The sequence below is a fragment of the Adiantum capillus-veneris genome, chromosome 21 (genome assembly GCF_014529385.1).
Source record: "Adiantum capillus-veneris isolate H3 chromosome 21, ASM1452938v2, whole genome shotgun sequence".
NCBI classification, from domain to species: domain Eukaryota; kingdom Viridiplantae; phylum Streptophyta; class Polypodiopsida; order Polypodiales; family Pteridaceae; genus Adiantum; species Adiantum capillus-veneris.
The window spans coordinates 83316593-83341098 of NC_140951.1; the positions used below are offsets into that span (position 1 = coordinate 83316593).

Here is a 24506-nt window from a genome sequence, read left to right on the forward strand (position 1 = left end):
AATTGAGACGTACCTTGAATGTTTGCGGATGCACATTGAAGCCTCTCTACTAATAGGCTAAATAATCCTCAACATCAACAATTTTGAAGATTTCAGCTCTGAGTCGGCCATGCTGAGCATCTTTGCTACTAGGACAAGCTATGAGAAAAAATCTCAAGATACCATGCTGCAAAGTCTGCAAATTTTTGAGGCTCCCTTTTTGAGAGGGTCTAGGAACTGCCGTGTTGTATCATTGCCGGTTTGCAGGCTTGTCATCATAGTAAACCTCTTTTGTGTGAAGAGATGTCCTACTTCCTTGGCAAAGGCCTTGCCCGATCTAAATCGTGGCCATGCTGCTACGTTGAACACCTTGGAGATTTTACTTCGGCCTTTGGCACATAGCCCCTTGCATGATGTGCACGTGAAATGCGATTTCCTGCTTAATCCTGACTCCAATCTATGCATGAAAACGTTGTTGTTGGTGCTGGTGTGCATGGTTGGGTTCCTTGAACCTATTCATGCTTGCAACCGTGTAAACCTGCTGACCTCTGCCGACTGAAGCTGCGGGCCAAAGCCCTTAATTGGGGGGTTGCCCAAAATTAGGGCACCCACTTTTAAAAATACAAGAAAAACGGAGATGGTGGACTACAGTGCAGGGAAGCAGGCAACGTGGTCGATGACGGGTCTGCAGACCGCGAGGGCATTTGCCCATGTGTCGAAAACTCTCGCATGTCGCAGCGCGCGCGTACTGAGCCGAGGAATGGCGATTTTTGTGCAGGTCGGGGACTCACCACCGCCATGTATAAGCGGTCCTGCATGCGGTCGGCCTCGAGCCTCCCTCCTCCTTGAAAGCAGGCGTTCCCGCAACCCTTTCCTTTCGGCTTTGCAAGAGACAATACCCACGGTCATGCCCCGTCCTTGCTCCTCCGCATGAAACACATGCAAAAGGCTCCCCAAATGTGAGAGCCACGCAACTCGCAAGAGAGGGATTGCATTCCTCTTCGATGGAGAGAGAGACAGTGATCTTCTCCACGATTCTCCATGAACGACCGAGAGAGAGATGCACAAGCCATGCAAGGCCCCCTTCCTCCATAGCTCTCCCTCCTGAGCTCTGATACCAATGTTAGACAAAAGGAACTAGAACCTAAGAGTCCACCACCCAACCACCCACTATATAGCATGGCCCCCGACCCTTTGCCGTAGTTGGACTCCCTTTCCACACTGCTTAGCCTGACCTTGCCCTTGTCTAGTCCGGCCTTTCCGTTGTCGTGACACTATCTATGTGTGACAATTTACAAACTTGCATCTCTCATGGCAGGCTATCGTGAAGATGGGAATTTTGATCTTCTTTCTCGCTCTCAAGCGACACTTTTGGATTTCTAATAGGCACAATTATAAGATGAGACACTCTTACCACCAACAGAGGGCTTCTTAATGCATGAAACAGAGTCCTACTAGTGATTAAGATAAGATACACTTAGCATCAATAGAGGGCTTAGCAATATTCACAATACGCAACAGAAGGACTGCAAGAAGCGATTCAACACAAGTCACACAAGATAGTTAATTGGCTCTTCCAATACTTGTTCACCCCTTGGACGGCTCAGGTAGGCCGGGAACAAGAAGTTCCTCCTTGGCAAGAGTCAACATGCTACGACACCATCACATTACTATAAACATGTGCAATGTGAACAAGAAATCCTTAGGCGCTTTGTGAATTGTCGGAATGTAGCACATGTAGCTCTCTACTTGGGTGAAGAACTCATGGGAGTGGCAAGTTCCAAGTAAAAATTCCAAGAGCTCTAAAAATTGAAAATTTCCATGATTTTTGCAGCATAGCAACACTTTGACCTTTTGCTCTGTAATAAACGCCAGGGAGCTCGGGGGACACAGGTCTAAGCTCAACATGGGCAATGCTGATGTTATTTTGTCTTTTCAAATTTGGGAAGTCGATGACCTGGAGGGTAGAGTGCCTTCAACTGAGCCACCATCCTCTTATCGCACACCACGCGCTCCAAGCAGCTGCCTAATACCAAACCCCCCACCACCCGGCCCCACGCTGCGGGAAGGCTCAGCTTCAACTCATCCATTCCACTCATGTCCAATGTCCTCAGCCCACTCAGCTGCCCGAACCCCTCCGGTAGATCCTGCAGCTTACAGCAGCCCGCCAAGCTCAGCTTCTCCAAGGCACGCAGATTTCCAAAGCTCTCTGGAAGCTTCTCCATTTCAATGCAAAATGAGAGATCTAGATTCTTCAAACTCCCGAGTTGCCCAACGCTTATATCGGGAAATTTCTTAAGCCGATAACAATAACTCAAATCTAGCTCCTTGAGATTGTTAAGCCGCCCAAAACTTTGAGGTAGCTCTCTCAACGTTAAGCAGCCCCTTAATTTGAGAATCTCCAAGGACACCAGGCACCCAAAGTCCTCAGGCGGATCTTCCAAACCAGCAACACCTATGCGCAGCTTCTCTAGTTTAGGCAGATTCAAGTCGCAGAAGCTTATTCTCCTTCCCGACGTCGGCGACATTAAGGTAATGTCGATACTCTTTAGCTCGCCACAGTCGTTAAATGCGCTGGCCATGTCAAATTGTCCCCTACATTCCATCATTGCCACCGGACGCTGATTACTCCTACTGCACAACACCTTCAGCTTACACATAAGTTCCATTATTGCCTCCGGATTGTCCGGATCATCACTCCTAATGCTCAACACCTTCAGCTTACACATACTCGTTATAAAACGTGGCAGGTGGTTGTTAAAGCCATCGACTGCGTAATATAAAAGTGCCCTCGCATGAGGAAAGGCCAAACCAGACGTTGGCTTCGTCATGGTACCTGGAGAATGAGAAAATCTAAAACATTAAATCTCAACCTCATTTCTAGTCCAAACTTAGTTCAGGACTCAGGAGGAACAAAGCGTTGAGCACCTGTAGTAGTGTGAATCGATATAACTTCAGCCATAGCCGCTTCCTCCGAATGCCAGTGACTCGGTATAATTTTGCCTTGCTGCGGCATCAATAGCCTCTTACAATGAGAATAAGGTGGGTGATCCTTTGCTCCCAATTGGAGTGCAAGGTCTCTCATCACATCATGCTGAGATATACGTAAAATATGAGCATTGTTGCTCTCAAGGGCATACCCAATGTCAGCCCTGCATCACAAACATCAATCATCGTAGAGCCTCGACATCAGTTTCAATATAAACGTACTCGAAAGTAGCTCCATTTCATAGTGAAACAAAAACAATGAAAAAGCTTCACCAATATTCGTACAGTCTTCCTCCAAGACGAAGATAACACTTACCTCGAAACCTTTCTACCAGAACCTTTCGTAAGATCTAGCAGGCATCGGCTCCCAAGCTCTGCCAATGCCAACACTGCATCCACCCATTCCATTCCTCTCACATACACCCATATATCCAACAAGGTATTTGCCGACCATCTAGAATCTTCAGGGTATGCGCCCAAGTCTAAAAAACATTCTCTCAGCACAGGGTCCAAGGCATCAACGCTTGTTTGGAGACGCCCCATCAAAGCATCCTTTTGATACTCTCCCAATGGCTTAGCATCTCGAAGCTTGTCCCTTGTGACACGCCAATATGCTGTGGGGGATGTCTCACCACTAGGAGTTGAAAGAGATGCACCAATGACTTTGAGAGCCAATGGAAGCCCTCCACACTCTGATACCACCTGTGGTGCACATGAATACATCACCACACATTCATGATCTACTTAAATCGTTGCATCTGATGCAAAATTTCTTGTGAATGAGAAGTTCGGGCATGCAATATTCATCAAGTGTGTAACTAGAAACATAGAAGTTGCATCGTGTGAGATTGTGATTGCATGCATCATCTGATGTTTCGCGGCACATCAACTATTGCATCAGGATGAACAATCGTTTGAAATGACAACAAATTATGCAACATTTGTCATGCACATGACTAGATACATAAGAGCCACATCATGTGCGACTATGATACGCAAAGAGCTAGATTGGACTATTAAATACCTCCTTTACCACTTGAGTGTCCTCTACCCATGTAGGAATGGAGCACTGTCCGAAAGCATGATGGCAAAAGAGGCTCTCTGCATCCTTCTCAGTTAGGACATCCAATTTGTATGTGAGGCTCTGGCGAGTCTCAATGAGGGACGCTTGTCTAGTGGTTATCATTGTCTTGAAGCCTTCTGCTTCAAAAGAGAGAATTTCGAGGTGTGCTTTGTACCAGACATCGTCCAGAACTAGCAAACGCCGCTTGGAGGGCATATAACTAATGAGCCTGCCTTTGATCTGTCTCGAAGCATCCTCCACACTCTGAAACGAGGGCACTTCTCCCCCTACAACTTTCTTCCATATGGTGCCGAAAAGGCTCTTCATGTCAGGGGATTGCGAAACAGTAACAAAGTGGATGCAGTCTTCATAAAATTCTGCATCAATTAAGCCATTATTATCTGAAATTCCCAATACTTAGTTGAGCAATTACAAATCATATAATAGCTCTGACGACTTTCATCATATGAATTTCACATGAAGAACTGAAACACAAAAACTATTGCTTGGAATTTGTTGGAAGACTTACCGCGAACTTCTGGATCTTGGCAAATAGACAGTGCGAGTGTCGTCTTCCCGATGCCACCCATACCTCCTACTATCATAATGGTGTGGCCTTTGCCGTCGTTAGAGAGTAGAAGTGACTTCACTTCGTGGATGTGTTTGTCCAGGCCAACCAAGCATTTCTGATCTTCAATAATCAATTCATCCAATGGGTGGTTGGGCCCCCCAAGGGCGGCGGTGCTGGTATTAGGTGCACCACATTGGCTCATTAGCACTGTGCACGACATGTTTGTGTTGCCGCTCTTGAAAGCATCCATCAACTCTTCATGATGCTTAACTTGATGTTCTTGCACATCCTTGAGGCCCGCCTTTATCTGCTGCGCTTGGAGGACGTTGAGAGGCAACAGTTGTTGAATGTGTTTCAGGATGTCCTGCTGCAACTTGAGGATCTTCCGGCTGTAGCGAAATCTGCGATAGAGATGTGCCCAACCAGATCCGCATTGAGACTCCACAAGCAATGTTCGGCCCGCCTGGAGCGTCTGAAGAAATTCTTGGAGACAGACCTGCTCGCAGTGAGAGGGAGGCGTGTCCAAATGGGAGCTGCACATCTCCAACAGCATGGGCTGGTACTTATCGAGCTCCCGCTGCAGAGCTTGGCAGTGCCTGTGGCACCACGCCACCTGCACAACTGCATCTTTCACAATAGCGTACAGATCGTTGATTGCAGCGCCCACAAGGGCTCCTAGGAGCAGCGTTTCCGCCATGGCCAATAATGGACAACTAGCTTAGAGCTACTGCCACGAGATTAACCAGTACCTCAAGCCAAGCTAAAAAGGTACTGAAGAAGAACCTCACGAAATTGACTGGGATGATCTGGTCAACGTTAGTGTTAACGCGTACCTTTGAGGTCTCTCGGGAGGCTGGGATTAATCATTGTCTTCTTCTTTACTAGTGACTCGGTCCAACGTATAGACTTACTAGCTTGCGCAACCCGTCTATCGACGGGTCTCGCTCGCTCTTACTATGACATAAATTAAATTAATTAATGATATTTGTTTACATGTTGTCATATTCCGGTTACTCCATGTTGGGTGAGAGAGAGAGAGAGGAGGAGAGAGAGAGGGGGAGGGAAAATATTTATCGTTCATTTGTGTCATGTTTTGACTTATGTTTGCAAACATTTCATACGGATTCTCTTTTCTCCCTTTGCCTTCAATGAGTGGTCGAGAGAGATTGGGTGAGAGAGAGAGAGAGAGGGGAAGGGAGAATATTATCGTGCATTTGTGTCGTGTTTTGACTTATGCTTGCAAACATTTCATACGGATTGTCTTTTCTCCCTCTACCTTCAATGAGTGGTAGAGAGAGATAGAGAGAGAGAGAGAGAGAAAGAAGGGGGGAGGGAGAATATTATCGTGCATTTGTGTCGTGTTTTGATTTATGCTTGCAAACATTTCATACGGATTGTCTTTTCTCCCTCTACCTTCAATGAGTGGTCGGGAGAGAGAGAGAGATATTACACAAAAACACATCCATAAAGAGAGAGATTTCAAACCAAAAAGGATTTTGTACCTTTTCAATCAAAAAGATTTCAAAAGTTACATCATTGCCAAAAAGGCTCTGGAATATATATATCTACATAGCATAGCATTCATAGTTGTGCTATTTCACCAAAATCAAGATATGGAGCTTGACATACTTCTATTAAATCTTTTTTTTAAACACTATCACCAATAACTTACGAATACTTATTTACCCATTGTTCAAATGTGAGTTTTTGTCTCACTTTGTCTTTGGCCCCTTTAGACTACTGTCAGTGTTAGAAAAAACCGGGGTCTAGTGTATTTTAGCTAGCTGAAACTATAAAATCTCGGTTAGTTTTTGAGCTTGCCTTTAAGAAAATCGGTAAATTTACACAAGTTTTAGTGCAATTATCGGCAAAAGCTTCAAATTTTGACCTAAAAACTGAGAGAATTTCAAGTTTCCCCTTCTTTTGTTTGGTTAGGAAAAATGTATTTTTTCTAGCCCTGACTCCTGTTACATTTAACCTTTCCGCATATTTCTCTTCTTCTTTTCCCTTGTGTGCGTGCGCGCACGCGTGCACACACACACACACACACACAGATTACATAAAAGCACATCATTAAAGAGACATTTCAAACCAAACAAAATAAGTTTTTACATTATTGCCAAAAAGACTCAAGAATATATCTATACTAATAGATAAAGGGGGAGGGAATTCCGGCCCCCCCTTGCCACACGTCAACGTCTCCTGACTCCGGCACCCTCGCGACAGTGGCCTCTGAGCCAAAGTGAGACAGCAAGAGAGGGTGACATCCCCTTGCCTCGATGCTCGCAGGCACGGAGAGAGAGAGAGAGAGAGAGAGAGAGAGAGAGAGAGAGAGAGAGAGAGAGAGAGGCGACGAAGCTGCCGGCTATACTAGTCTGCATAACACTCTTAGTCATGCTATTTCAACAGGATCAAGATATTGAGTTGGAGCTCTACAAACTTCTCTTAAATCTATTTTTTGAACCCAGCTCAAGTAAATCTTGTAATGACGAATCAATGCAAGCTCTTGCTTTAAGAGCATGAGTCTAAGATTGGGAAAGAAATAGGGATCAAGCAACCTGATGTAAATCGTGTCCAACTCTTCATCTATATGTGACCCCCAAACAATGTAGTTTTTCTCGACTTCCCATGCCCATTGCCATCCCCATTCAGCAGGTAACAAACTTTCTTCAAGGGCATCAACAATAAGATTTTTTACACTTGGAAAAATATTCACAATTTCATGGGCCATTTAATTGGCTGCAAGAAAAGAGGGCAACGTTAGTACTCAAAGCTTAAAATTATATATATAAAGAGAGAGAGAGATGATCAACATGGCCACTTGTTAAAAGTGCACTTACACACTTCAAAAAAGTATAATCGCAATACGAAAATATAAGTGCAATTCGAAAGTATAAGCGCCATGCCAAAATAGAGCTGCATTGCCAAAAAGTGTCAAGAGATCCATACGGTCAAAGTTTTTATAACAACCTCAATGTTTTTGTTTACAACAATGACTCATATTCTACTTTATAATTGGACGGTTGAGGATCACTCCAATATATCTCATTGATAAACTTCACAATTCATTTCAAAACTTGAAACTCTTCATCTGAAATATAAAATTTATGATTGTGATATATCTTTCGCAGCTGAATATCACAACCACAAAGATTGACATAATAAATATCAATCATATATAGTCCTTGTAGGACTCTCATTAATTTTATTTCGCTCAATATTTGTGACACTTTGCATAAGAGATATCAATAAAATTTAACATCAACTGTGTCGAACTTTAAGTGAGAGTCACAATGTCAATTTAAACTTATTGTTATGAGTTTGCTAGTTGCAATACTTCCTTGAATACAATGTTTGGAGTGTAGTAACACTCCGCTAATTGAGTGTTTTCAGTATTGACAACAATCCTCATGTCAACTGCACTTCGCACACGTGACATTGCAACATACAATTGTCCGTGAGAGAAGATCGATGATGCAAGATATAGTTCGAGAATTCCTAGTGTTTTCCCTTGTGCTTTGTTAATAGTCATCCCAAAAGCGAGCCTGATTGGAAACTGACGACGCTTCATTTTAAATGGAATCCCCTGATGGTTTCCAATAATAAAGTCAATCCTTGGAATAAAAACTCTCTCTCCAATATTTGATCCTGTAACTATCTCTGCCTCAATTACCTTATGATGAAATTGCTTGAATATCAATCTGGTTCCGTTACACAAACCACATCTTGGATCCAAATTCCGTAGGAACATGATAGGAGCATTCTCTTTCAAGACTAAAGCATGATGTGGAAAACCACCACCAAGAGTAAGGCTATTCAGATATTCAATTGTGTAGAAACATGTGTTTTCCTCTGACATACAAATTGAATCAGCACTAAGATACTCTTTGCAAACTCCATGCATTCTTTGCAATGCATAGTCATTGATTAAATCCACCTCTTTATTCCGCGGTGCAAGTATTGCTCGATCTCTGCAAAAAATTGCATGATCTTGCACATGACACAAATCTCCATATATAAATCCTAGAAGATCCGCCAAACTATTTCCTGGAAGCATCATGTGTGAAGGTGTTTTGACTCTATCTAAGTCTCCTCCATCATCCATATCCCCATTGCCAATATCAAGCACCCAACGCGAAAAACTTTGTTGAATAGCATTTTGACCACATTCAAGTATGCGCATATTTCTGGTAAGACTCAATATATTCCTACATTTCCATATGTGAGAATGACACAATGAATCATTTACAATGTCTGCACGACTACCTTTTGGTACAACAGGTAGTATTTGTCAAAAATCGCCTCCAAACAAAATGACTTTTCCACCAAACAAAGTATTTCGCTGCATAATATCTCTTAAAGTTCTGTCCACCGCTTCAAATGCATAACGATGTGTCATGGGAGCTTCATCCCATATAAGCAAAGCTGCATTCCTTAGAAGTTTTGCAAGTTGACTATTTACCTTTATATTGCAAGTTGCTTCAGAGTGAAGATCCAAAGGTATCTTAAACCTAGAATGAGCAGTTCTTCCATTACACAAAAGCAAAGCTGCAATACCTGAAGATGCACATGCAAGATCAATTCTACAACTTCCTCGCAATCGTGAAAGAAGTGCATTGTATAGGTAAGTTTTCCCTGAACCACCAAGACCATCTAAGAAAAATACCTTCCCTGAATGTGTGTCAACAGCTTGCAGCCCCGGGGGATTCACTCTATATACAAAACAGGATGCCACCTGCAAGCGGACAACTTTGATAAAACCCTTATATACGACTCATATTAGGGAATATGATCCCCCTTTCTACGCTTATACGAAATTCAATGTAGAAAACTATCATACCCCTATCTTACATATAAAATTTAGGTCTCACATGATCTAACTAAGTCAAACTACTCAAAGAGCGTGTAGCATAGTGACTGGCAATGTACTAAGGATCCACTTATGTTGATAACTACATGTACCCTCAATGTATCTTAGTTTGACTTTCAAACTATGTGCCCGTCCAGCCTGCACTCTAGCTGCTCGTCCAATTTTGACCAATCTAAGTTACTCAAAAAACATGGTAAAGTTGTATTAGGTTCTCCCTATAAATTTGCATCTATACAAACCCTTTATAGCTTTCATCCCTCAACAAATGAATTATAATAACGAAACAAGCAATTGAAACAAAGTAGTGTTGGTTCTTGCATGTATCTTGGTAGCTATTGACTCACAAGTATGAAGGAAGACTCTTTTGGGAAGCCATGATTTTGAGACACAAAAACTTCCTCTCATTTTTCCCTTTTCTCACTCCACCCCCCCTGCCCCCTAAATATGATACCCCCTCCCTTATTTTAAAGGTTAGGAGATAAATTATTGGGGGCTTACCCCTAACTTATACTCTTATGTAACTTGTAGAAAAACCCCCTCCCTTGCACTTACGTGGTGCAATAATTTTTCCATGGTGAAATCCCCCGGGCTTGCAGCACTTGGTGGTAAGCATCTCACTGATCCTCATTTAAGGAAGTCTCCATACGATCTGCTATATTACACTGCTCATCAACATTAAACATTGTCTCTTCAGCCATAGCACCGGTTTCACTTAAGGATACCATTGTTGAGTCTATTGTAGGCAACATTTAATCGCAAAGCCTCTTCCCATGTTGTTGCAAAAAGCACTCTATATGAAGCAAAGCTTGATTTTTTGCCACATCAAATCGTACACTTGCATCTGAAATACGCATCCTTAGGGCATAAGCATAGTCCTGACATAATTCGGTGCAAAATGTGTCCCAAAGAGCAGCCGGATGTAGTGGCTCACAAAACACTAACATAATTGCAAAGAGTTGTCTCAACTGCATTCCATTTTGAAAACAAGATGCCTCTTGGAGGCAAAGTGACCATTCTTCATCGTCTTGCAATAATCCTCTAGCTATACATGCCTCCTTATATGTATAAAAAACGTGATCATCATACATCCGCAAGTCTTCAAAAGATTTATATCCTTTGCAAATATTGAGTAGCATTTGTAGGTAATAAACCTCACCAGCAGTTGGCACAATACTATACATTCTTCCAATCAAAATACCCTGTTGTCTTGGAGACCATGCCTTTTGACTTTTATTCCATACCCAACCACTTGGAAAGTCATTATATGTGAAGCTATTTGCTTCTGGATAGTTTTGATTTGCAAAAAACCATTCTGTCAAGGTAGTTTTTTTATTTTTCTCATTATCCAGTAAATCTGATACATCATCACCATCTTGAAATGTAACCATATTTTGCAATGGAAGGTGTACTTGCAATCGTTGAATAGCTGGTTTTTCACTATGCATGTCAAAGCCAAATATTCTCCACATATCCTCGAATGCAGAAACATAACGTGCATTGAGATAACTCTTGATCTCATCAATAGGCCCTTCAAAATCTTGAAGAGCAACAGTGGCTCTATCATGTCCCTTGTAGACATACTTATAAAGATATTTAACGGTAGTGACAGTTGAGCAGATCTCGACATTAATATGGGCTTTGTATCTTAGTGATAAGAGAGGGCTATAAGGAACAACCAAACGATTATCTAAATTGTAAGTTTTAGAGGGAACAAACCTTCCATCATCTCGTCTCATATACACAGGATATCCACTTTCATTTACAGACGTAGACGTAGAGAATGTCCGTGGAAACCTGAATCTACACTTTCCATCAACCATACATGGAGAACTTGGGTTCAAAGGACCACATGGACCATAAAAATTACAACGGCTAAGCACATCGAATAATTCTAGAAACACGTTCTTATCAGGGAGCTCTACACAAACCAACTTTTCATAGTGGAATATATCTATGGGCTTATATTCGGATGCAAGTATCAACAATATATGAGCATGAGGAAGACCTCATTTTTGAAACTCTATCATTGACATGTCCAATCACCTCACCAAATACGGCTTGCTTGATAAATAAATGCATCAAATATTGGAACTTCTGATAAAACACACATGCAATCACATCAAGACAAACAACAACACTTTGTCCAGGTAGTAAGACATTATCTATTAATTTCCTTCCATCGTGGATTACATGTGAATGTGATGAAGAGATCGGGTTTACCCCTACTACGAACAATTGCCATTGCATCTTGGAATAGTTGGCACATATATCTTGGACCTCCAACAAAATACGAAGGGAGAACAATTCTACGCCCAGCATTCTGACCTTCGGTCCTCTCTAAGCCATCTCTTGCTTCAACCATGTCAACCAATCCTTGGTACACTTCAGCACGAAGTGTTCTTTGGTTATTTCGCATCCGCAATAGTTGTGACTCCTCTATAGTACTAAAAGCATCCATGACATATTGTTGTAGTAGCCTACCCCCTCGAAGAAGACACTCCACTGTATCATCTCTTATTTATAGGCGGAAGCCATAATATTGCTTTTGACTCAACTTTTTTCCATCGCTAGTCTGTAGATAAAGATGCTACCCATCCTCTCTAGTTGGAAATAATAAAACATACAATAAGGACATGTAAGCTTGATGCATGCTGGAGATTCTTTTCAATCCCCCGTGTTGAAAATTTAGTACAATGTCGCGATGGCCAATATTTCTATCATCCCCTTGCCCAGGCATAATTGCAGCAACTTCTGAACCCCTTGGAGAAAGATATTTCTAGCCATCACAACGATGCTCCGCAATAACCATCCTAATATTGGGTACAATAGCATCTCCAGACAAAGAAGAAGCAGATCGTAGAGCATTCGCATAGGGATTTACTCTATGCATCATCAATTGCAAGCACTTTAGAATACTACGATCTAAATTTGAAACATGATGTAGTCTGTTGCTCAACTCATGTTCGGTATTGAAAAAATATAATTGTGCATAGCGTGGAACTTCATTTTGTCCTTCTACTGGCGCTAAAGAACCAATACTATGATACATAGATCCATGTACCTAAAAAGTGTATACACCTCTTACACCACAATTAATAGTCTCATCGACATGGGTACCAAGAGACACAAATGCCAATGCATTATTATAAACCCCGAATGTTTTGCAAGAACTGTCTACTTCTTGTTGTGTTTGAACTCATCAAATCTTTCAATTCATTTGGTGGCTCATCCAAAGGAAGTAATCTAAATTTTCCATTAGAGCAACAATATTTACTCACAAATGTTTGGATGGTCTTTCCTTCAGCCTCCAGGCCTTTGCTCCGCATTTGGAGCAAACAAAATCTAAGCTTCCTAAGTTGTGCAACACACACTTTTTGGATAGAATAGGTGCCATCCACTTGTGATGTAAAAGGAGAGAAGTTGGGTATTCAAAGCGGATGGACAAACAACGCTTTGCTACTTAAGTATAGTTCCCCTCTTCAAGGATAACTATGGGCTTTGCAGTCTCTTGATTACATCGCAATGCTATGTTCTCAATCGTACCAACATCCATGGCTTCAAAGTTTTCTTCATGTGCATCAGGCAAGCATAGTCTCTCATTGCACTCCAGTATAGTTCCAATGGTATTTTGTAGTGAATGCCTTGTTCTCTCTCGTGCTATTTGGTGTCTCGTCTTTTGCAATTCATCACATAGTCGGCTTCATCATGCATGACCAGGTGATAGTATACGTGGTCCTAATACCATCTATCAAATCACGTGCAAGTAGATATTCTCATATAAGCTACTTTCTATAGTTTTAATTAAAATTAATTTTTACTCCATTTTGCATAATAAACAATCAATATAAACAAAATCAAATTCTCTCCTCTAAACTTAATACAATTAAAAAAATAGTTCGACGAAAATACAACATAACATTACATATTTCTTCCATTATGAAGATTAGGTCGTTCAACAACTTGGAGTTGCTTTGGTCGAACCAATCTAGCCAAAGCACTTAATTTATTTGTAGTAGCTCGCATATCAGAAAATCTTGAACCTTGAACCTTGAACCTTTGTCAACGCATCCAGCTTGTTGACGGTACTCCTCAATCCTAGCACAATATGTCGCAAAGTATTTTCCTGATTTCTTCCTTTTGATTCGCTTTGACTCCTTGAAACCTCTTTTTGAAGATTTTCAATAGATGCCAATATCATCTTTTGAGAATTTTCAACTTGAGAGAGTTTCTCTCTCAAATATGCCTCACTCTCTAATCTCTGCAAGTTTGTTGCTTTTGCCTCTTCTCGCAATTTCCACAGTATCCCACTTTCAATCTCCAATGCAAAGCGTAATGTTTCAACCACATTAGAGACATTGGTTTGCATCGTGTAATGTAATTTGCCTATTCAATTTGAGAGTAGCGGAATTTAATGAGAGTACTTTCAAGAAATGATTTTGAGAGCATAGGGGGTAGACATAATTATAGCAATTAGTTAACTTGGCATGGACAATACTTTTGCAAGAGAGAGAATTTAGAGAACATGACAACAGTTGAGGACCGGATTTATGTGGAGCCGGTCCCCCCTCCAATAGGCATTTGTATTATGATTTCTCCCATAAAGAGAGACTTGTTACAATACATTCTTGGTGTTCCTTGTGACCTAGGTGAAGCAATGAAGATGGAAAGCTTCATGCATCACCATCATAGCATAACCTAAACTTGAAGAAAGCTTTAACTATACCAAGCCTCAGTCCCAAGACCTCAAACACCTTCGAAGGTGGAGAGAGCTAGCAGGGAATGAGGGTAGGGAAGAGGAAGAAGAAACATTTCATACGAGAAAGAGCTAGTTCCTCACTTATCATAACTCTTGTGCTAGCATACATAATAGCATAGTAATGAAGAAGAAATAGATGGCAAGCTCAAGCATTGAAGCATGGCTCTTGGATGGATTTGCACTCCATAGCCAAGAGTGTTGGTGTAGGCTCTCAACCTCTACTTGCTTGGAGAAGGAGAGGGAGTTCTTGCACTTTGCATAGTACACAATGAGAGTGTTTGTGAGTGTGTGTGGGTGAGTATACCCCCTAAGCACCCCCCTAGCCTGCTTGGGTCGACCCCCCCTTGTAGCTCATGCTTGAAGCTCATTGGACCCCTCCAGGCCTAGCCAATCACAAGCAAGAGCCATTACAAGCAACATGGGTAGCCTTGGGACAAGTGTCCCCCTTTCCCCTTTGAGAGAGAGGACTTGATAAATGCAAAATCAATTAATTAAATATCCTAAATTATCATTGGACCCCTTGGGTGGCCAACCAATAGGCTTCAGGCACACCATGAGGGCAACATGGGGAGGAACTTGACAAGTGTCCTTGCTGCCTCTTCAAGCTGGGGTTTCCCTTGTGTGTGTGTGTGTGTGTGTGTGTGTGTGTGTGTGTTCTCTCTCATCCCCCCCCCCCCCCCCCTTGTAGGCTCGCCCCCCTCCTTGTAGGGATATTTTTGACTTTGGATGAGCAAGCCCCTTACTCATCAAGCATGACTAAGCACTTGAAGTAGGGGGTGTTCCCACAAGCATCTCAGGCAAGCTTCTCAAGGCACCTCAAGCACCTTAATCATGCACCAAGTCAAGCACCTCAAGCATGGAGCCAGTCAAGCACCTCAAGAATCTTAATCAAGCACCTCAAGCATGACAAGCACCTCAAGCAGGACAAGCACCTCAAGCACGACAAGCACCTCGAGCTTGGGCCGGGTTCCCACCTCAAGCTCAGCCCTAGCTTACCTAAGGTCAAAGGACTTTTACACACATTATTGGAGGTCTTCAATGAAGCTAACCCTAAGGTCTTATGCTCCATTGGTTAGCCTTGCTCTTGATAGACCAACTCCCATTTGGGCCCCTTTACTATTGGCCCCGTGTTGAGATAGATCTATAAGCATATATCTATATCTTAACACTTGTTCCCATTTATTCTCCCACATTAAGTGATCAATTTAATATGAGAAAATCATTTGGGTTGGATAGATATTAGATTTTATGACACATCGTCTCGATCCTTTTACAAGAGGCTTTGATCTCTAGCAAAGTTTCAATAATAGGCTTGATAGAATTCCACCCAACATTTCGAGCTGCTCTCTTTGCCGCACGCACATTGATAATAGGAAGAGATGACAATATCCCCTCTTCATTAGCTGATGCACTTGCAGCTATATGAGAAGCTATCAAGCCATTGGTTGCAGTAGCGAGAGGAATGGCACGACTAATCTCCATTCTACTGTACACAAAAAACTACAGTGGCTGCAAAGAGAAATGTGACAACCAAAGATAAAGGTTTGAATGCTTGTAAATAAAAAATGATTCTCTCAAAAATTCATTTTCTAAGTGTCCGCAAATTAAGAAACAAAGAAAATACATAATCTCTTTCTAGTTTTTGAAAATAACAAAGAATCGCATGAGAAGTGGCAAACAAACTCATGAATAAAAGTTTTGCTTGATACATGTTCAAGCCCATCTACATTTGAAAATGGGAAAAGAGCATTTAGTGCTAGGATGCTTGAAAGCACGCTCCTTGTGATTCTCAATCCTATCAGGTCCAACAATGCTCTTTAAAGAATTAATTTTGCTATAAGCTTCACAGATAGAACAACAACCTAACTCGGAATCAAGGTAGAGTGCATTCGAGTACCCCAGCTTTACTCGTATTTGCAATAGGCGTAGGTTGCGGAACCATTGTCTATGGTAATTGCATCTGTAGAGATGTTGGGAGCTTGTTGGCCCACTTTAGAGTAATAGGTTGAAATCAAGACTCTCAAAATAGATATGCAAGGTCTCTTGGGACTATTTCAATGGTGCTAACATCATCTCCTCATGAGCTTGAGACTTTCTTCATAAAGTAAAAGTTACCAAACCCAATACAAAATTTAGATTTGTTGGATTGCTCCACGGGTTTTAAGTTCAACCCCAAGTGGCAGGATGTATAGAACACCCAGGCGTGGTAGCTTATTGTCAAGAATAGAAGCTTGATTATTGCAATGCACTCTTGAGTATCCATAGCTGAATTGCACTATCCTACCATTAGATAGTTCTTTCAGTTCAATACCACCATAGACAGGATGCTCAAAATCTCTTCCCATCTTAGGTTCCTTGAATTTTTACCCAATTGTAGTACATTGTACAGCTATTTTGAATATTCAAGTACCCTCTTGAAGAAAATATTGAGTTCAAGGTACTCAAGGCCTCTTGGTTTAATACCATGCTCTCTTGGGATTGCCTTTTGAGTATTATGCCTTGAGTACTACTCAGATATCATAGTTCTGCTAGGATTGCTCGACACATTTACATCAGGCTCAAGATCTTTTAAAACTATTTCTATTTCTATGAAATTAAATCTATGCCTATGTAAGTTGATATATATGTTTTAGAGTTTAATTGCGCAAGGACTCAAACACCCTAAGTGAACTTGTAAGGTTTGCTCTCATAGGCATTGTTCATATAACGTTTTATTTTAATTCATCTCTCTCTCTCTCTCTCTCTCTCTCTCTCTCTCTCTCAAGCTGCGTGGGGTCTTGTTTCTTTGTGGAGTCTTTTGGATGTAGCCTTGTAGCCTCATTGTGTACAATGTGTGGGTGTTCATCTCCCTCTCTGTACCTATCTTTATGGTCACATGGTCATCTTTATGTATGTGTGTGTATCTTTATGAAATCTTTTTAAATTAGGTTAATTTACCATAGCAGTTCATGTCATTGTTATGTGTGTGTGTGTATGTGTGTGTGTGTGTGTTTATGTATGTGTTTGCGTGAGCAAATCATCATAACATTTCATTTCATTGTCATCTCCATCTCTATACCTATGTTTATGGTCACATGTATCTACTTTTTTGAGCACACCACCATAACATTTCATTCATTGTCACCTTTAAATGTGTGTGTGCATCTTTATAAATCTTTTTATATTATTAGCAGTTCATGTCATTGTTATCTGTATGTGTGTGTGTATCTTTATGATCACATGGATCTACTCTTTTGAGCACATCACCATTACATTTCATTTCAATATTGTCATCTTTGTGTGTGTGTGTGTGTGTGTATGTGTTTCTTTATGAAATCTGTTTGATTTGTCTAATTTACCATAGCATCTCTCTCTCTCTCTCTCTCTCTCTCTCTCTCTCTCTCTACCCCCCCTTTTTTTCCTTGTTTTTGGTATTTTTCGTCTTTCTATGTGTTTGTAAGTGTATCTTTAAAACTGAATATTCTTCTTTCTATGTGTGTGTGTGTGTGTGTGTCTCTTTATGAATAGCAGTTCATGTCATTGCCATTTCTCTCTCTCTCTCTCTCTCTCTCTCTCTCTCTCTCTCTCTCTCTCTCTCTCTCTCTCTCTCTCTCTCTCTCTCTCTCTCTCTCTCTCTCTCTTACATGTTATTTTGGCAATAGGAAGCCATTATGATAACATTTCATCACCCTCTATCTCTCAGGTCTACTCTCTCTCTCTCTCTCTCTCTCTCTCTCTCTCTCTCTCTACCCCCTTTTTTCTCCTATTATTTTTTGTCTTTTATTTCTTTCTATGTGTGTGTGAGCGTATCTTTAAATTTAATTTAAGAGAATTAATAAATTGAAAAATCTTCTTTTCATGTGTGTGTGTGAACATTTCATCACCCTCTCTCTTTGAAGTCTCTACTCTCTCTCTCTCTCTCTCTCTCTCTACCGCCTTGTTTTTTCATTGTTTTTTGTCTTTTTTTCTTTCTATGTGTGTGTGTATCTTTAAATCTTCAAATAATTGAATGAAAACAATAATCAAATAAACAAATTAAATAATTGAAATTAAAAAAAATGAAATGAATCTAAAGCTAAAATAAAAAATCAAACATAATTTTTAAAAAAATTACCTGGTTGAGCTGCTTCACGCACACCGTCGACTATTGCGGCCTCACTTGAATTGGCTTGCACACTTGTTGCCTACCATAAAAAGAGAATGTTAAGTGTAGATTGTCGATAGGGTATGCCATTGAACAAAAAAACATTTCATAACTCACCTTGCTTCACAAACACCTCAATAACAGTCGACGCACTCACTTCGATCTGCTTGCGACGACTGAGCTGCCTAGAACAACATAACATTTCATTTCATGGTATCTCTCTCTCTCTCACAGGAGATGTTTATAAATTTTCATTTCTCTCTCTCTCTCTCTCTCATAGAAGATGGTAATATAACTTTTCATTTCTCTCTCTCTCTCTCTCTCTCTCTCTCTCTCTCTCTCTCTCTCTCTCAAGATGTTAATGTTACCATATACATGTGGTAGTGTGTGAACACACTAGGACCGCCGGGGCATTTTTTCCCTCTTTAGGAGGTTTTTCCCCCCGAGCATTGTTTATACGCCCATCACTCTAGGGCTATCTATCTTTCCATTGCACACTAAGTAACACACTCTCTATTGTGTTCCTGGAGCTTCCTTCATCTTCTCCAAACTATGTGTGTCTCTCTGCAACCCTAATTCCAACAATCGGTATCAGAGCAGGTAACGTCCTCTCGGGCTTAGTCGCCAGCTGCTCCAGCACACGTCTACTCACTTTCTCCAATTACAGTGAGGTTTGGCAAGCGTTCGTAGGTCGACAAATATTTCGGGATAGCTTGTAGAGCTAGGTCTGCTTAGATTTTTGATTCGTGCTCATTTCAGCCTCCGTTTCCACTACAGACAGGTCTGCAAAGGCAATTTTGTCATTTTGTGAATTTTTGTCAGTGCTATTTTCTGCATAACAGGTGCCTCACAGTCTTCTACGATTTGTGCTATATAGCATGTGTTGTTCCCGCTCCGTTTCTCCTATTTTCGAACAGTTTTCACATCAGGTGCAACATTTATCATGGCTGACAACAACAACACAGATGTGTTCAAGATGTTTGCTGCTGAGGACAGGTTGGATGTGGACGATTACCCTATGTGGGCTTATATGATGCAACACGTTCTTGTGTAAAAGGGCGTCTGAAATATTGTGCAGTGCATTGATGTACGTCCCGGTTCTGAGGATGCAGGCGATTTTGAGGATGTTGCAGGTCTTACTGCAAGGATTGTTGCTATTAGAGTTGTTTTGCCTACGACAGAACAAGCTCGTTGGGATGTAAAGGATGCGCAGGCTCATGCATTGATTGCATTTTTTGTGAAGCGCACCATTGTTCCTCACATCCGTTCAGCAAAATTTGCAAAACAGGCTTGGGATATTTTGGCTGGCCTTTATGCAAGTCGCAATGAGGCTAACATTGCTTTGTTGCGTAAAGAGTTGGAGTCGAAGATTATGCATGAGGAAGATGATATGGACACTTTCCTTGCTAGTGTAAAGGATATCAATGAGCAACTTATTTCTGTAGGTGAATTCATTTCAGACAGTTTCCTTGTGCAGACTGTTCTTGATGCCTTACCAGATTCTTACGAGACTTTTGCTTGACTTGGAGACTTATGACCCAAAGAAATCTAGAAGTTGTCAAGTTTGATGCATTATGCACATTGCTGTTGCAAGAGTCACTTTCCTTAAAAAATAGGACTAGGTAGCGTGCAGTTGAACAGGCTTTTATTGTTTCTCAAAGAAAGGGTGGTAACATCAATGCAGCCACTTCTTATGGTTCTGCTGCGAGTGGCAAAAATACTGTTCCTAATGCTTCTGCTGGCAGAAATTCATCTCGAAACTCTAGTGATAAGGGCAAGAAGAAGATGCGTTGCCATTATTGTAAAGCAAATGAGCACTTGATCAAGCAGTGTCCTAAGTTGAAGGCCAAAAAGGCTAAGAAGAAAGAGAGTGGTTCCACTGCAAATGCTGGTTCCACTACAAATGCAGCCATTGTTGAGTCTTCTATGAAAGGAGACTATGATGCTGATGTTGATGCAGAATGGGCTTTTAGCGCAGAGTGCACATACAATCCTGTTGTCCATGATGCATGCTTGTCAGTTGCTGCAGATTCACATGTGTGGTATTTCGATAGTGGTGCTACAAAGCACATTACCTCACATCATGAATTGTTCACCTCTCTCGAGTCTGTCCCTCAAGGGAATTCAGTCACTTGTGCCAACAATGCCTCTTATCGGATTCAGGGAGTTGGAAAGATTGTGCTTACTGCTGCAAATGGCAATTCTTTTGCACTTGTTGATGCACTTTATGTACCTAGGATCAAGAAGAATCTCTTATCTGTATCCGCACTTGCTAGACTTGGACTTGTAGTCAAATTTGTGGATGACAGATGTAAAGTTCATGATCTCAGTTTTGGTGATGAAATTGTTGCATCTGGCCTTTTGTGTCGTGGGCTGTATAAGCTCACTTTGTATGGGGTGAAAGCATGAAATGGTGGTCAGTTTTAAGGGCTTTTCTAGGTGTTTTTTGAAGTACTTCTCAAGTTTTATTTGTTCCCTTCAAATAATTTAATGGGGACGTGGAAAATTGCAAGAAATGGAAAATGCCGTCACTTCAAGAATGCCATCTTTTTTTGAACATTGTTTACGGGTAGAAGGTGACTGTGACTTCTCTTGCATGCCATTCTACACAGCAGGAAGCTACCAACGCGCTACTGCATCTTCATGCACCCTGCGTGAACAGAGCAAGCAAGAAGTGCAGATGCCTACCCTCTCTGTGCGACCTCAGTCTTCACTGGGTATTGTAATCCCCCCCCCCCCTCCCCTCTCTCTCTCTCTCTCTCTCTCTCTCTCTCGTTGTAGTTGAGCAATGTGTTTGTTTGAGGACATTGTGAATCATGGATTGTGTTTTTTTGTTTGTACAGTAATATGAAGACTCCACCACGAAAGTGCACAATGGAAGCAGCAGCTGATGGTGGTTCAGCTAGCATGCTTTCATCCAGTAGCAAGCCTAGGAGCTCCACAACATTGGGCATGAAGTCTGAAACTATCGGCGAAAAAAGCATTGGTACATATCAACTCTGTCTCTTCAATTGTAGAAATGTTCTTTTCAATGTTTGTTTATGTTCGTTTACTATGTCAAATGTGGTTTGTAGCAAGATCTTCCTGGAGGATTCAATACCCTAAGCAAACTCGATTTTGCTACACACGAGAGGAGTTGCATGAGGAGTATAGCTTAAGCTTGGAGGGCAAGCTCTACCAGCACCTCAATGAGGTTGATGTCACAGATCAGGATTGGTTGTCGGTCTTCATGAAGAAAAGGGAGAAGGGCTCTAAAATCTTTCTGCATATGATGCGACCTGAGTTTGTAGACGAATGCAGGTTACTGTTTCACAAAGTCTACCAAAGCATGCCAGCCAACAAAGAGATCACACACAAGTTTGCAACGTTGTTTGTGTATGAGCGATGCCCAGCTGCTCGGCAAGATCCTGCAGGTCGAAAGGTTGCATGGGTTGCTTTTGGTGAACAGGTTTTGGACCATTGCAAGAAGCTTCCAGGTGGCATTGACAAGAAAGTAAATATTTGGCTGGAGAATAATGAGGGGACATCACTTCAGCCCCTTTGTCTTGACAATGTCGGGGCAAGTCATAAAAGTGGGCAAAATGCTCTCTTATCTGGCAGCACTTCTCTAGTTAGTGCCTCCTTTATAAGCCAGCAAGTAAATGCACAGGTGGAGCAGATTCTGGATGCAAAAAGGGATGCATTAAAGGTTTTGAACACAACATTGGATAATGTGAGAGTAGAGCTACAAGACAGGAACCAAAATATGTGGAAGATACAAGGGACATCTTCAGCCGCGGCAGTGCTTCAGGGGCAATTGCAAGAGCTCCAGATATTGCGGTCCAGCATGAAGGGAGTTGTCGATACTGACCCTGATTTTTTGGTGATTGAAGGCAAGATGGCTGCTCTAACTAGTGCACTCATAGCTCTTGGGGCCGATGCAAGCAGCTCGAACATAAGAGATGAGGTGGATCGTCTCCAGGTATGTGTCGACCAAGTCAAGGCAGGATTTTTGTTTATGTGGTAATGCCCTAGGTACTTGACATGGTACTCTCTTCTATTTAGGTGGTTTTGTTTGCCATGCCAGTTATTTCTATTTATGTGGTAATGCCCTAGGTACTTGACATGGTACTCTTTTCTATTTAGATGGTTGTTTTTGTCATGCCAGTTATTTCTGTTATGGTGCTAAGTGCCCAACATACCTGACATGGTAGTTTTTTCTATTGTGGGATTCTATCATGGTAATAGTGCCCAAGGTACTTGGCATGGTAGTTTCTTTTTACATTCTTTTTGTTACGGTGACATTGACCAAGTACTTTTCCATGGTGTTTTTTTTTTGCTATGAGTATTTGTTTTTTCCATGGAAGTTTGTCTATTATTGTGGTACTTGTCATGGTAGTTTTTTCTACCATGACAGGTGCAGGGGTCATGGTTATTTTTCCAGGTATCATGTAATGGCCAAAATGCCTATTCGTTTGATCATGGTGGTGTTTTTTTCATGGCAGTATTTCCTGCTATGGTACTTTTCTTTTGCTATTGTTGTAGTGCTCAAGGTACTTTTCTACTATCCATGGTATATGTCATTACCTTAGAGGTTTTTTGGAAAGCCATCTCTGTTATGGTGGCAGTGCCCAAGGTACTTTTTCATGGTTTTTTTTGCTATGGTTGATTGTTTCTTTAAGGAAGTTTGTTGCTATTGTGGTTGTGCCCGAGGTACTTGTAAAGGTAGTTTTTCCTATTAAGGTGGTTGTACCGTCATTGCTTATTAGTGTGTAGTGTCCAAGAAACTTGTCATTGTAATTTGTTTTTGGTCATGGTGGCTTTTTTATCATGATAGTCTTTCCTGTTATGGTAGTAGCTTTTGCCTTGATGTTTTTAATGGAATGGCAGTTTTCTATTATGGGGGTAGTGTCCAAGGTACTTTTCTACTTGCCATGGTATTTTAATTGCCTTGGCGGTTTTTTGGAGTGTCCAAAGTACTTTTTTATGGTAGTTTTTTTTGTCAAAGGTATTTGTCATGGTACTTTGTGTTGTAATGGTGGTTCTCATATCTAATCCCTGGGGGCCTTTTGTTCTTCATTTGTCATGTAGAAAGAAGTGGCTGACTTGGAAGCATCAGCGAGTACGTGTGTGCAACAGATCAACTTTTGTGAGAGCATGTTGGAGCAGGTGAAGGCTGGTGACACAATGTTACTGCTTCCGACAGCTGGCTAGCACTTGAGCCACTTGCAGGCTACATTCTCTGTTCCAGGACTATGTGTTGCATGTGGTCTTGCATTCATGGCTTCCCATGTGGTTTGTGTATACACGCTAGCATGTGGTCATGCATACCATGCTCTGTGTTTTGCTGCCTGGCTTGGATCAGAGACGGTATGTGCGGACACCTCTTGCAAGAGTAGTATTCCAGATTCACTTAAATCAATGCTCCTGCATACAGGTTGGTTACCGTTGCTTCCAATATCATATAAATACAAGAATAGTTCAGGTTGCCTTGAAGTATCTGCTGATTGCACAAGCCTGAACTTCACTGATGTGCTTGCAGGTTCTGGCCATATTCCTTGTGTGGCGCCGAAACAGGATGGCGTGCCAAAGGTTGTGCTACAAGCTACTCCTGAAGCCCATAGTGTGTACTCCAGTGAGGGCACTCAAGTTGTGAAGGTAGACCCCCCTGCAAGCACAGCAGCAGTTGAGCCACAACCAAGCGAAAGCAGTCCAAAGGAAGATGCAACGGTTGACGATGCGGAGGCAATAGCGCAAGAGGGAGTGGATGCAGTGCAGCGCATGGTAGCTGTTGATGAGAATCCAGATTCTCCCATCTTTCTGAGTGACATGGTGAAGGTGTCAAAGAAGTGCAAGAAAAACAGTGATGGTAAGTGGTAATGGTATTGGACTTGTCAACTTCTATGCAATGTCTGCATGGGGCTGATGTGTTGTTTTATGACATAGGTGGATCTTCCAAAAAGAATAGACCTTTGGAGTCCACACGTTCAAAGCACCATGCTCATCATGCAGATGGAGATATGGGAGAGAGGGAAGCACCTAGATCACCTCCTGCCGTGAAGAAGACTCCCAGAAAGAGTACTCCCCTCCGCAATCCTTCTAGTGTTTCCCACCCCCCCAAGCCTCGAGTTTGCAAGAAATTGTGACTCTTCAATTGTCATACAAGAATATGTGATT

General features: G+C 41.7%; 4 protein-coding genes across 5 annotated transcripts; 1 reads left to right on the plus strand and 3 right to left on the minus strand.

The window, feature by feature from the left end:
- Positions 1 to 1503: 1503 nt before the first annotated feature.
- LOC147431254 (putative disease resistance protein At5g04720) lies at positions 1504 to 5428 on the minus strand. 2 transcript variants are annotated; one of them, XM_086493863.1, is made up of 6 exons: positions 4560 to 5428; positions 3992 to 4407; positions 3284 to 3669; positions 2908 to 3131; positions 2711 to 2815; positions 2446 to 2613 (listed from the first exon to the last, which is right to left on the minus strand). In XM_086493863.1, the coding sequence occupies exons 1-6, from the start codon at positions 5296 to 5298 to the stop codon at positions 2585 to 2587; spliced, it is 1899 nt and encodes a 632-aa protein (XP_086349989.1). In that variant the 5' UTR covers positions 5299 to 5428; the 3' UTR covers positions 2446 to 2584. The 2 variants fall into 2 exon arrangements, with proteins under 2 accessions (XP_086349988.1, XP_086349989.1); XM_086493862.1 differs by having other exon boundaries at positions 1504 to 2815; positions 4560 to 5418.
- A 2486-nt stretch (positions 5429 to 7914) lies between these two features.
- On the minus strand, positions 7915 to 8784 carry LOC147431255 (uncharacterized). The gene has a single exon (XM_086493647.1). It carries the CDS (start codon positions 8782 to 8784, stop codon positions 7915 to 7917), a length of 870 nt encoding a protein of 289 aa, XP_086349773.1.
- A 108-nt stretch (positions 8785 to 8892) lies between these two features.
- Positions 8893 to 11291, minus strand: LOC147431256 (uncharacterized). The gene is made up of 3 exons (XM_086493648.1): positions 10305 to 11291; positions 10090 to 10133; positions 8893 to 9313 (listed from the first exon to the last, which is right to left on the minus strand). The coding sequence occupies exons 1-3, from the start codon at positions 11289 to 11291 to the stop codon at positions 8893 to 8895; spliced, it is 1452 nt and encodes a 483-aa protein (XP_086349774.1).
- Positions 11292 to 22227: 10936 nt separating this feature from the next.
- On the plus strand, positions 22228 to 24475 carry LOC147431257 (uncharacterized). Its single transcript, XM_086493310.1, has 4 exons — positions 22228 to 22311; positions 23421 to 23508; positions 23992 to 24198; positions 24276 to 24475. The coding sequence occupies exons 1-4, from the start codon at positions 22228 to 22230 to the stop codon at positions 24473 to 24475; spliced, it is 579 nt and encodes a 192-aa protein (XP_086349436.1).
- Positions 24476 to 24506: the final 31 nt, after the last annotated feature.

Coding starts and splice junctions, on each gene's coding strand:
- LOC147431254 (XM_086493862.1), bottom strand. CDS start 5,298: ATGGCGGAAACGCTGCTCCTAGGAGCCCTTGTGGGCGCTGCAATCAAC. Junction 4,408..4,559: donor CCAAGATCCAGAAGTTCGCG/GTAAGTCTTCCA, acceptor TAATTGATGCAG/AATTTTATGAAGACTGCATC. Junction 2,816..2,907: donor ATCGATTCACACTACTACAG/GTGCTCAACGCT, acceptor CTCATTCTCCAG/GTACCATGACGAAGCCAACG.
- LOC147431255 (XM_086493647.1), bottom strand. CDS start 8,784: ATGCGCATACTTGAATGTGGTCAAAATGCTATTCAACAAAGTTTTTCG.
- LOC147431256 (XM_086493648.1), bottom strand. CDS start 11,291: ATGGTTGATGGAAAGTGTAGATTCAGGTTTCCACGGACATTCTCTACG. Junction 10,134..10,304: donor TGCGTATTTCAGATGCAAGT/GTACGATTTGAT, acceptor GTTGATGAGCAG/TGTAATATAGCAGATCGTAT. Junction 9,314..10,089: donor ACTTCCTTAAATGAGGATCA/GTGAGATGCTTA, acceptor TTTTGTATATAG/AGTGAATCCCCCGGGGCTGC.
- LOC147431257 (XM_086493310.1), top strand. CDS start 22,228: ATGGCTGCTCTAACTAGTGCACTCATAGCTCTTGGGGCCGATGCAAGC. Junction 22,312..23,420: donor ATGAGGTGGATCGTCTCCAG/GTATGTGTCGAC, acceptor TTTGTCATGTAG/AAAGAAGTGGCTGACTTGGA. Junction 23,509..23,991: donor GTTGGAGCAGGTGAAGGCTG/GTGACACAATGT, acceptor TTGTGAAGGTAG/ACCCCCCTGCAAGCACAGCA.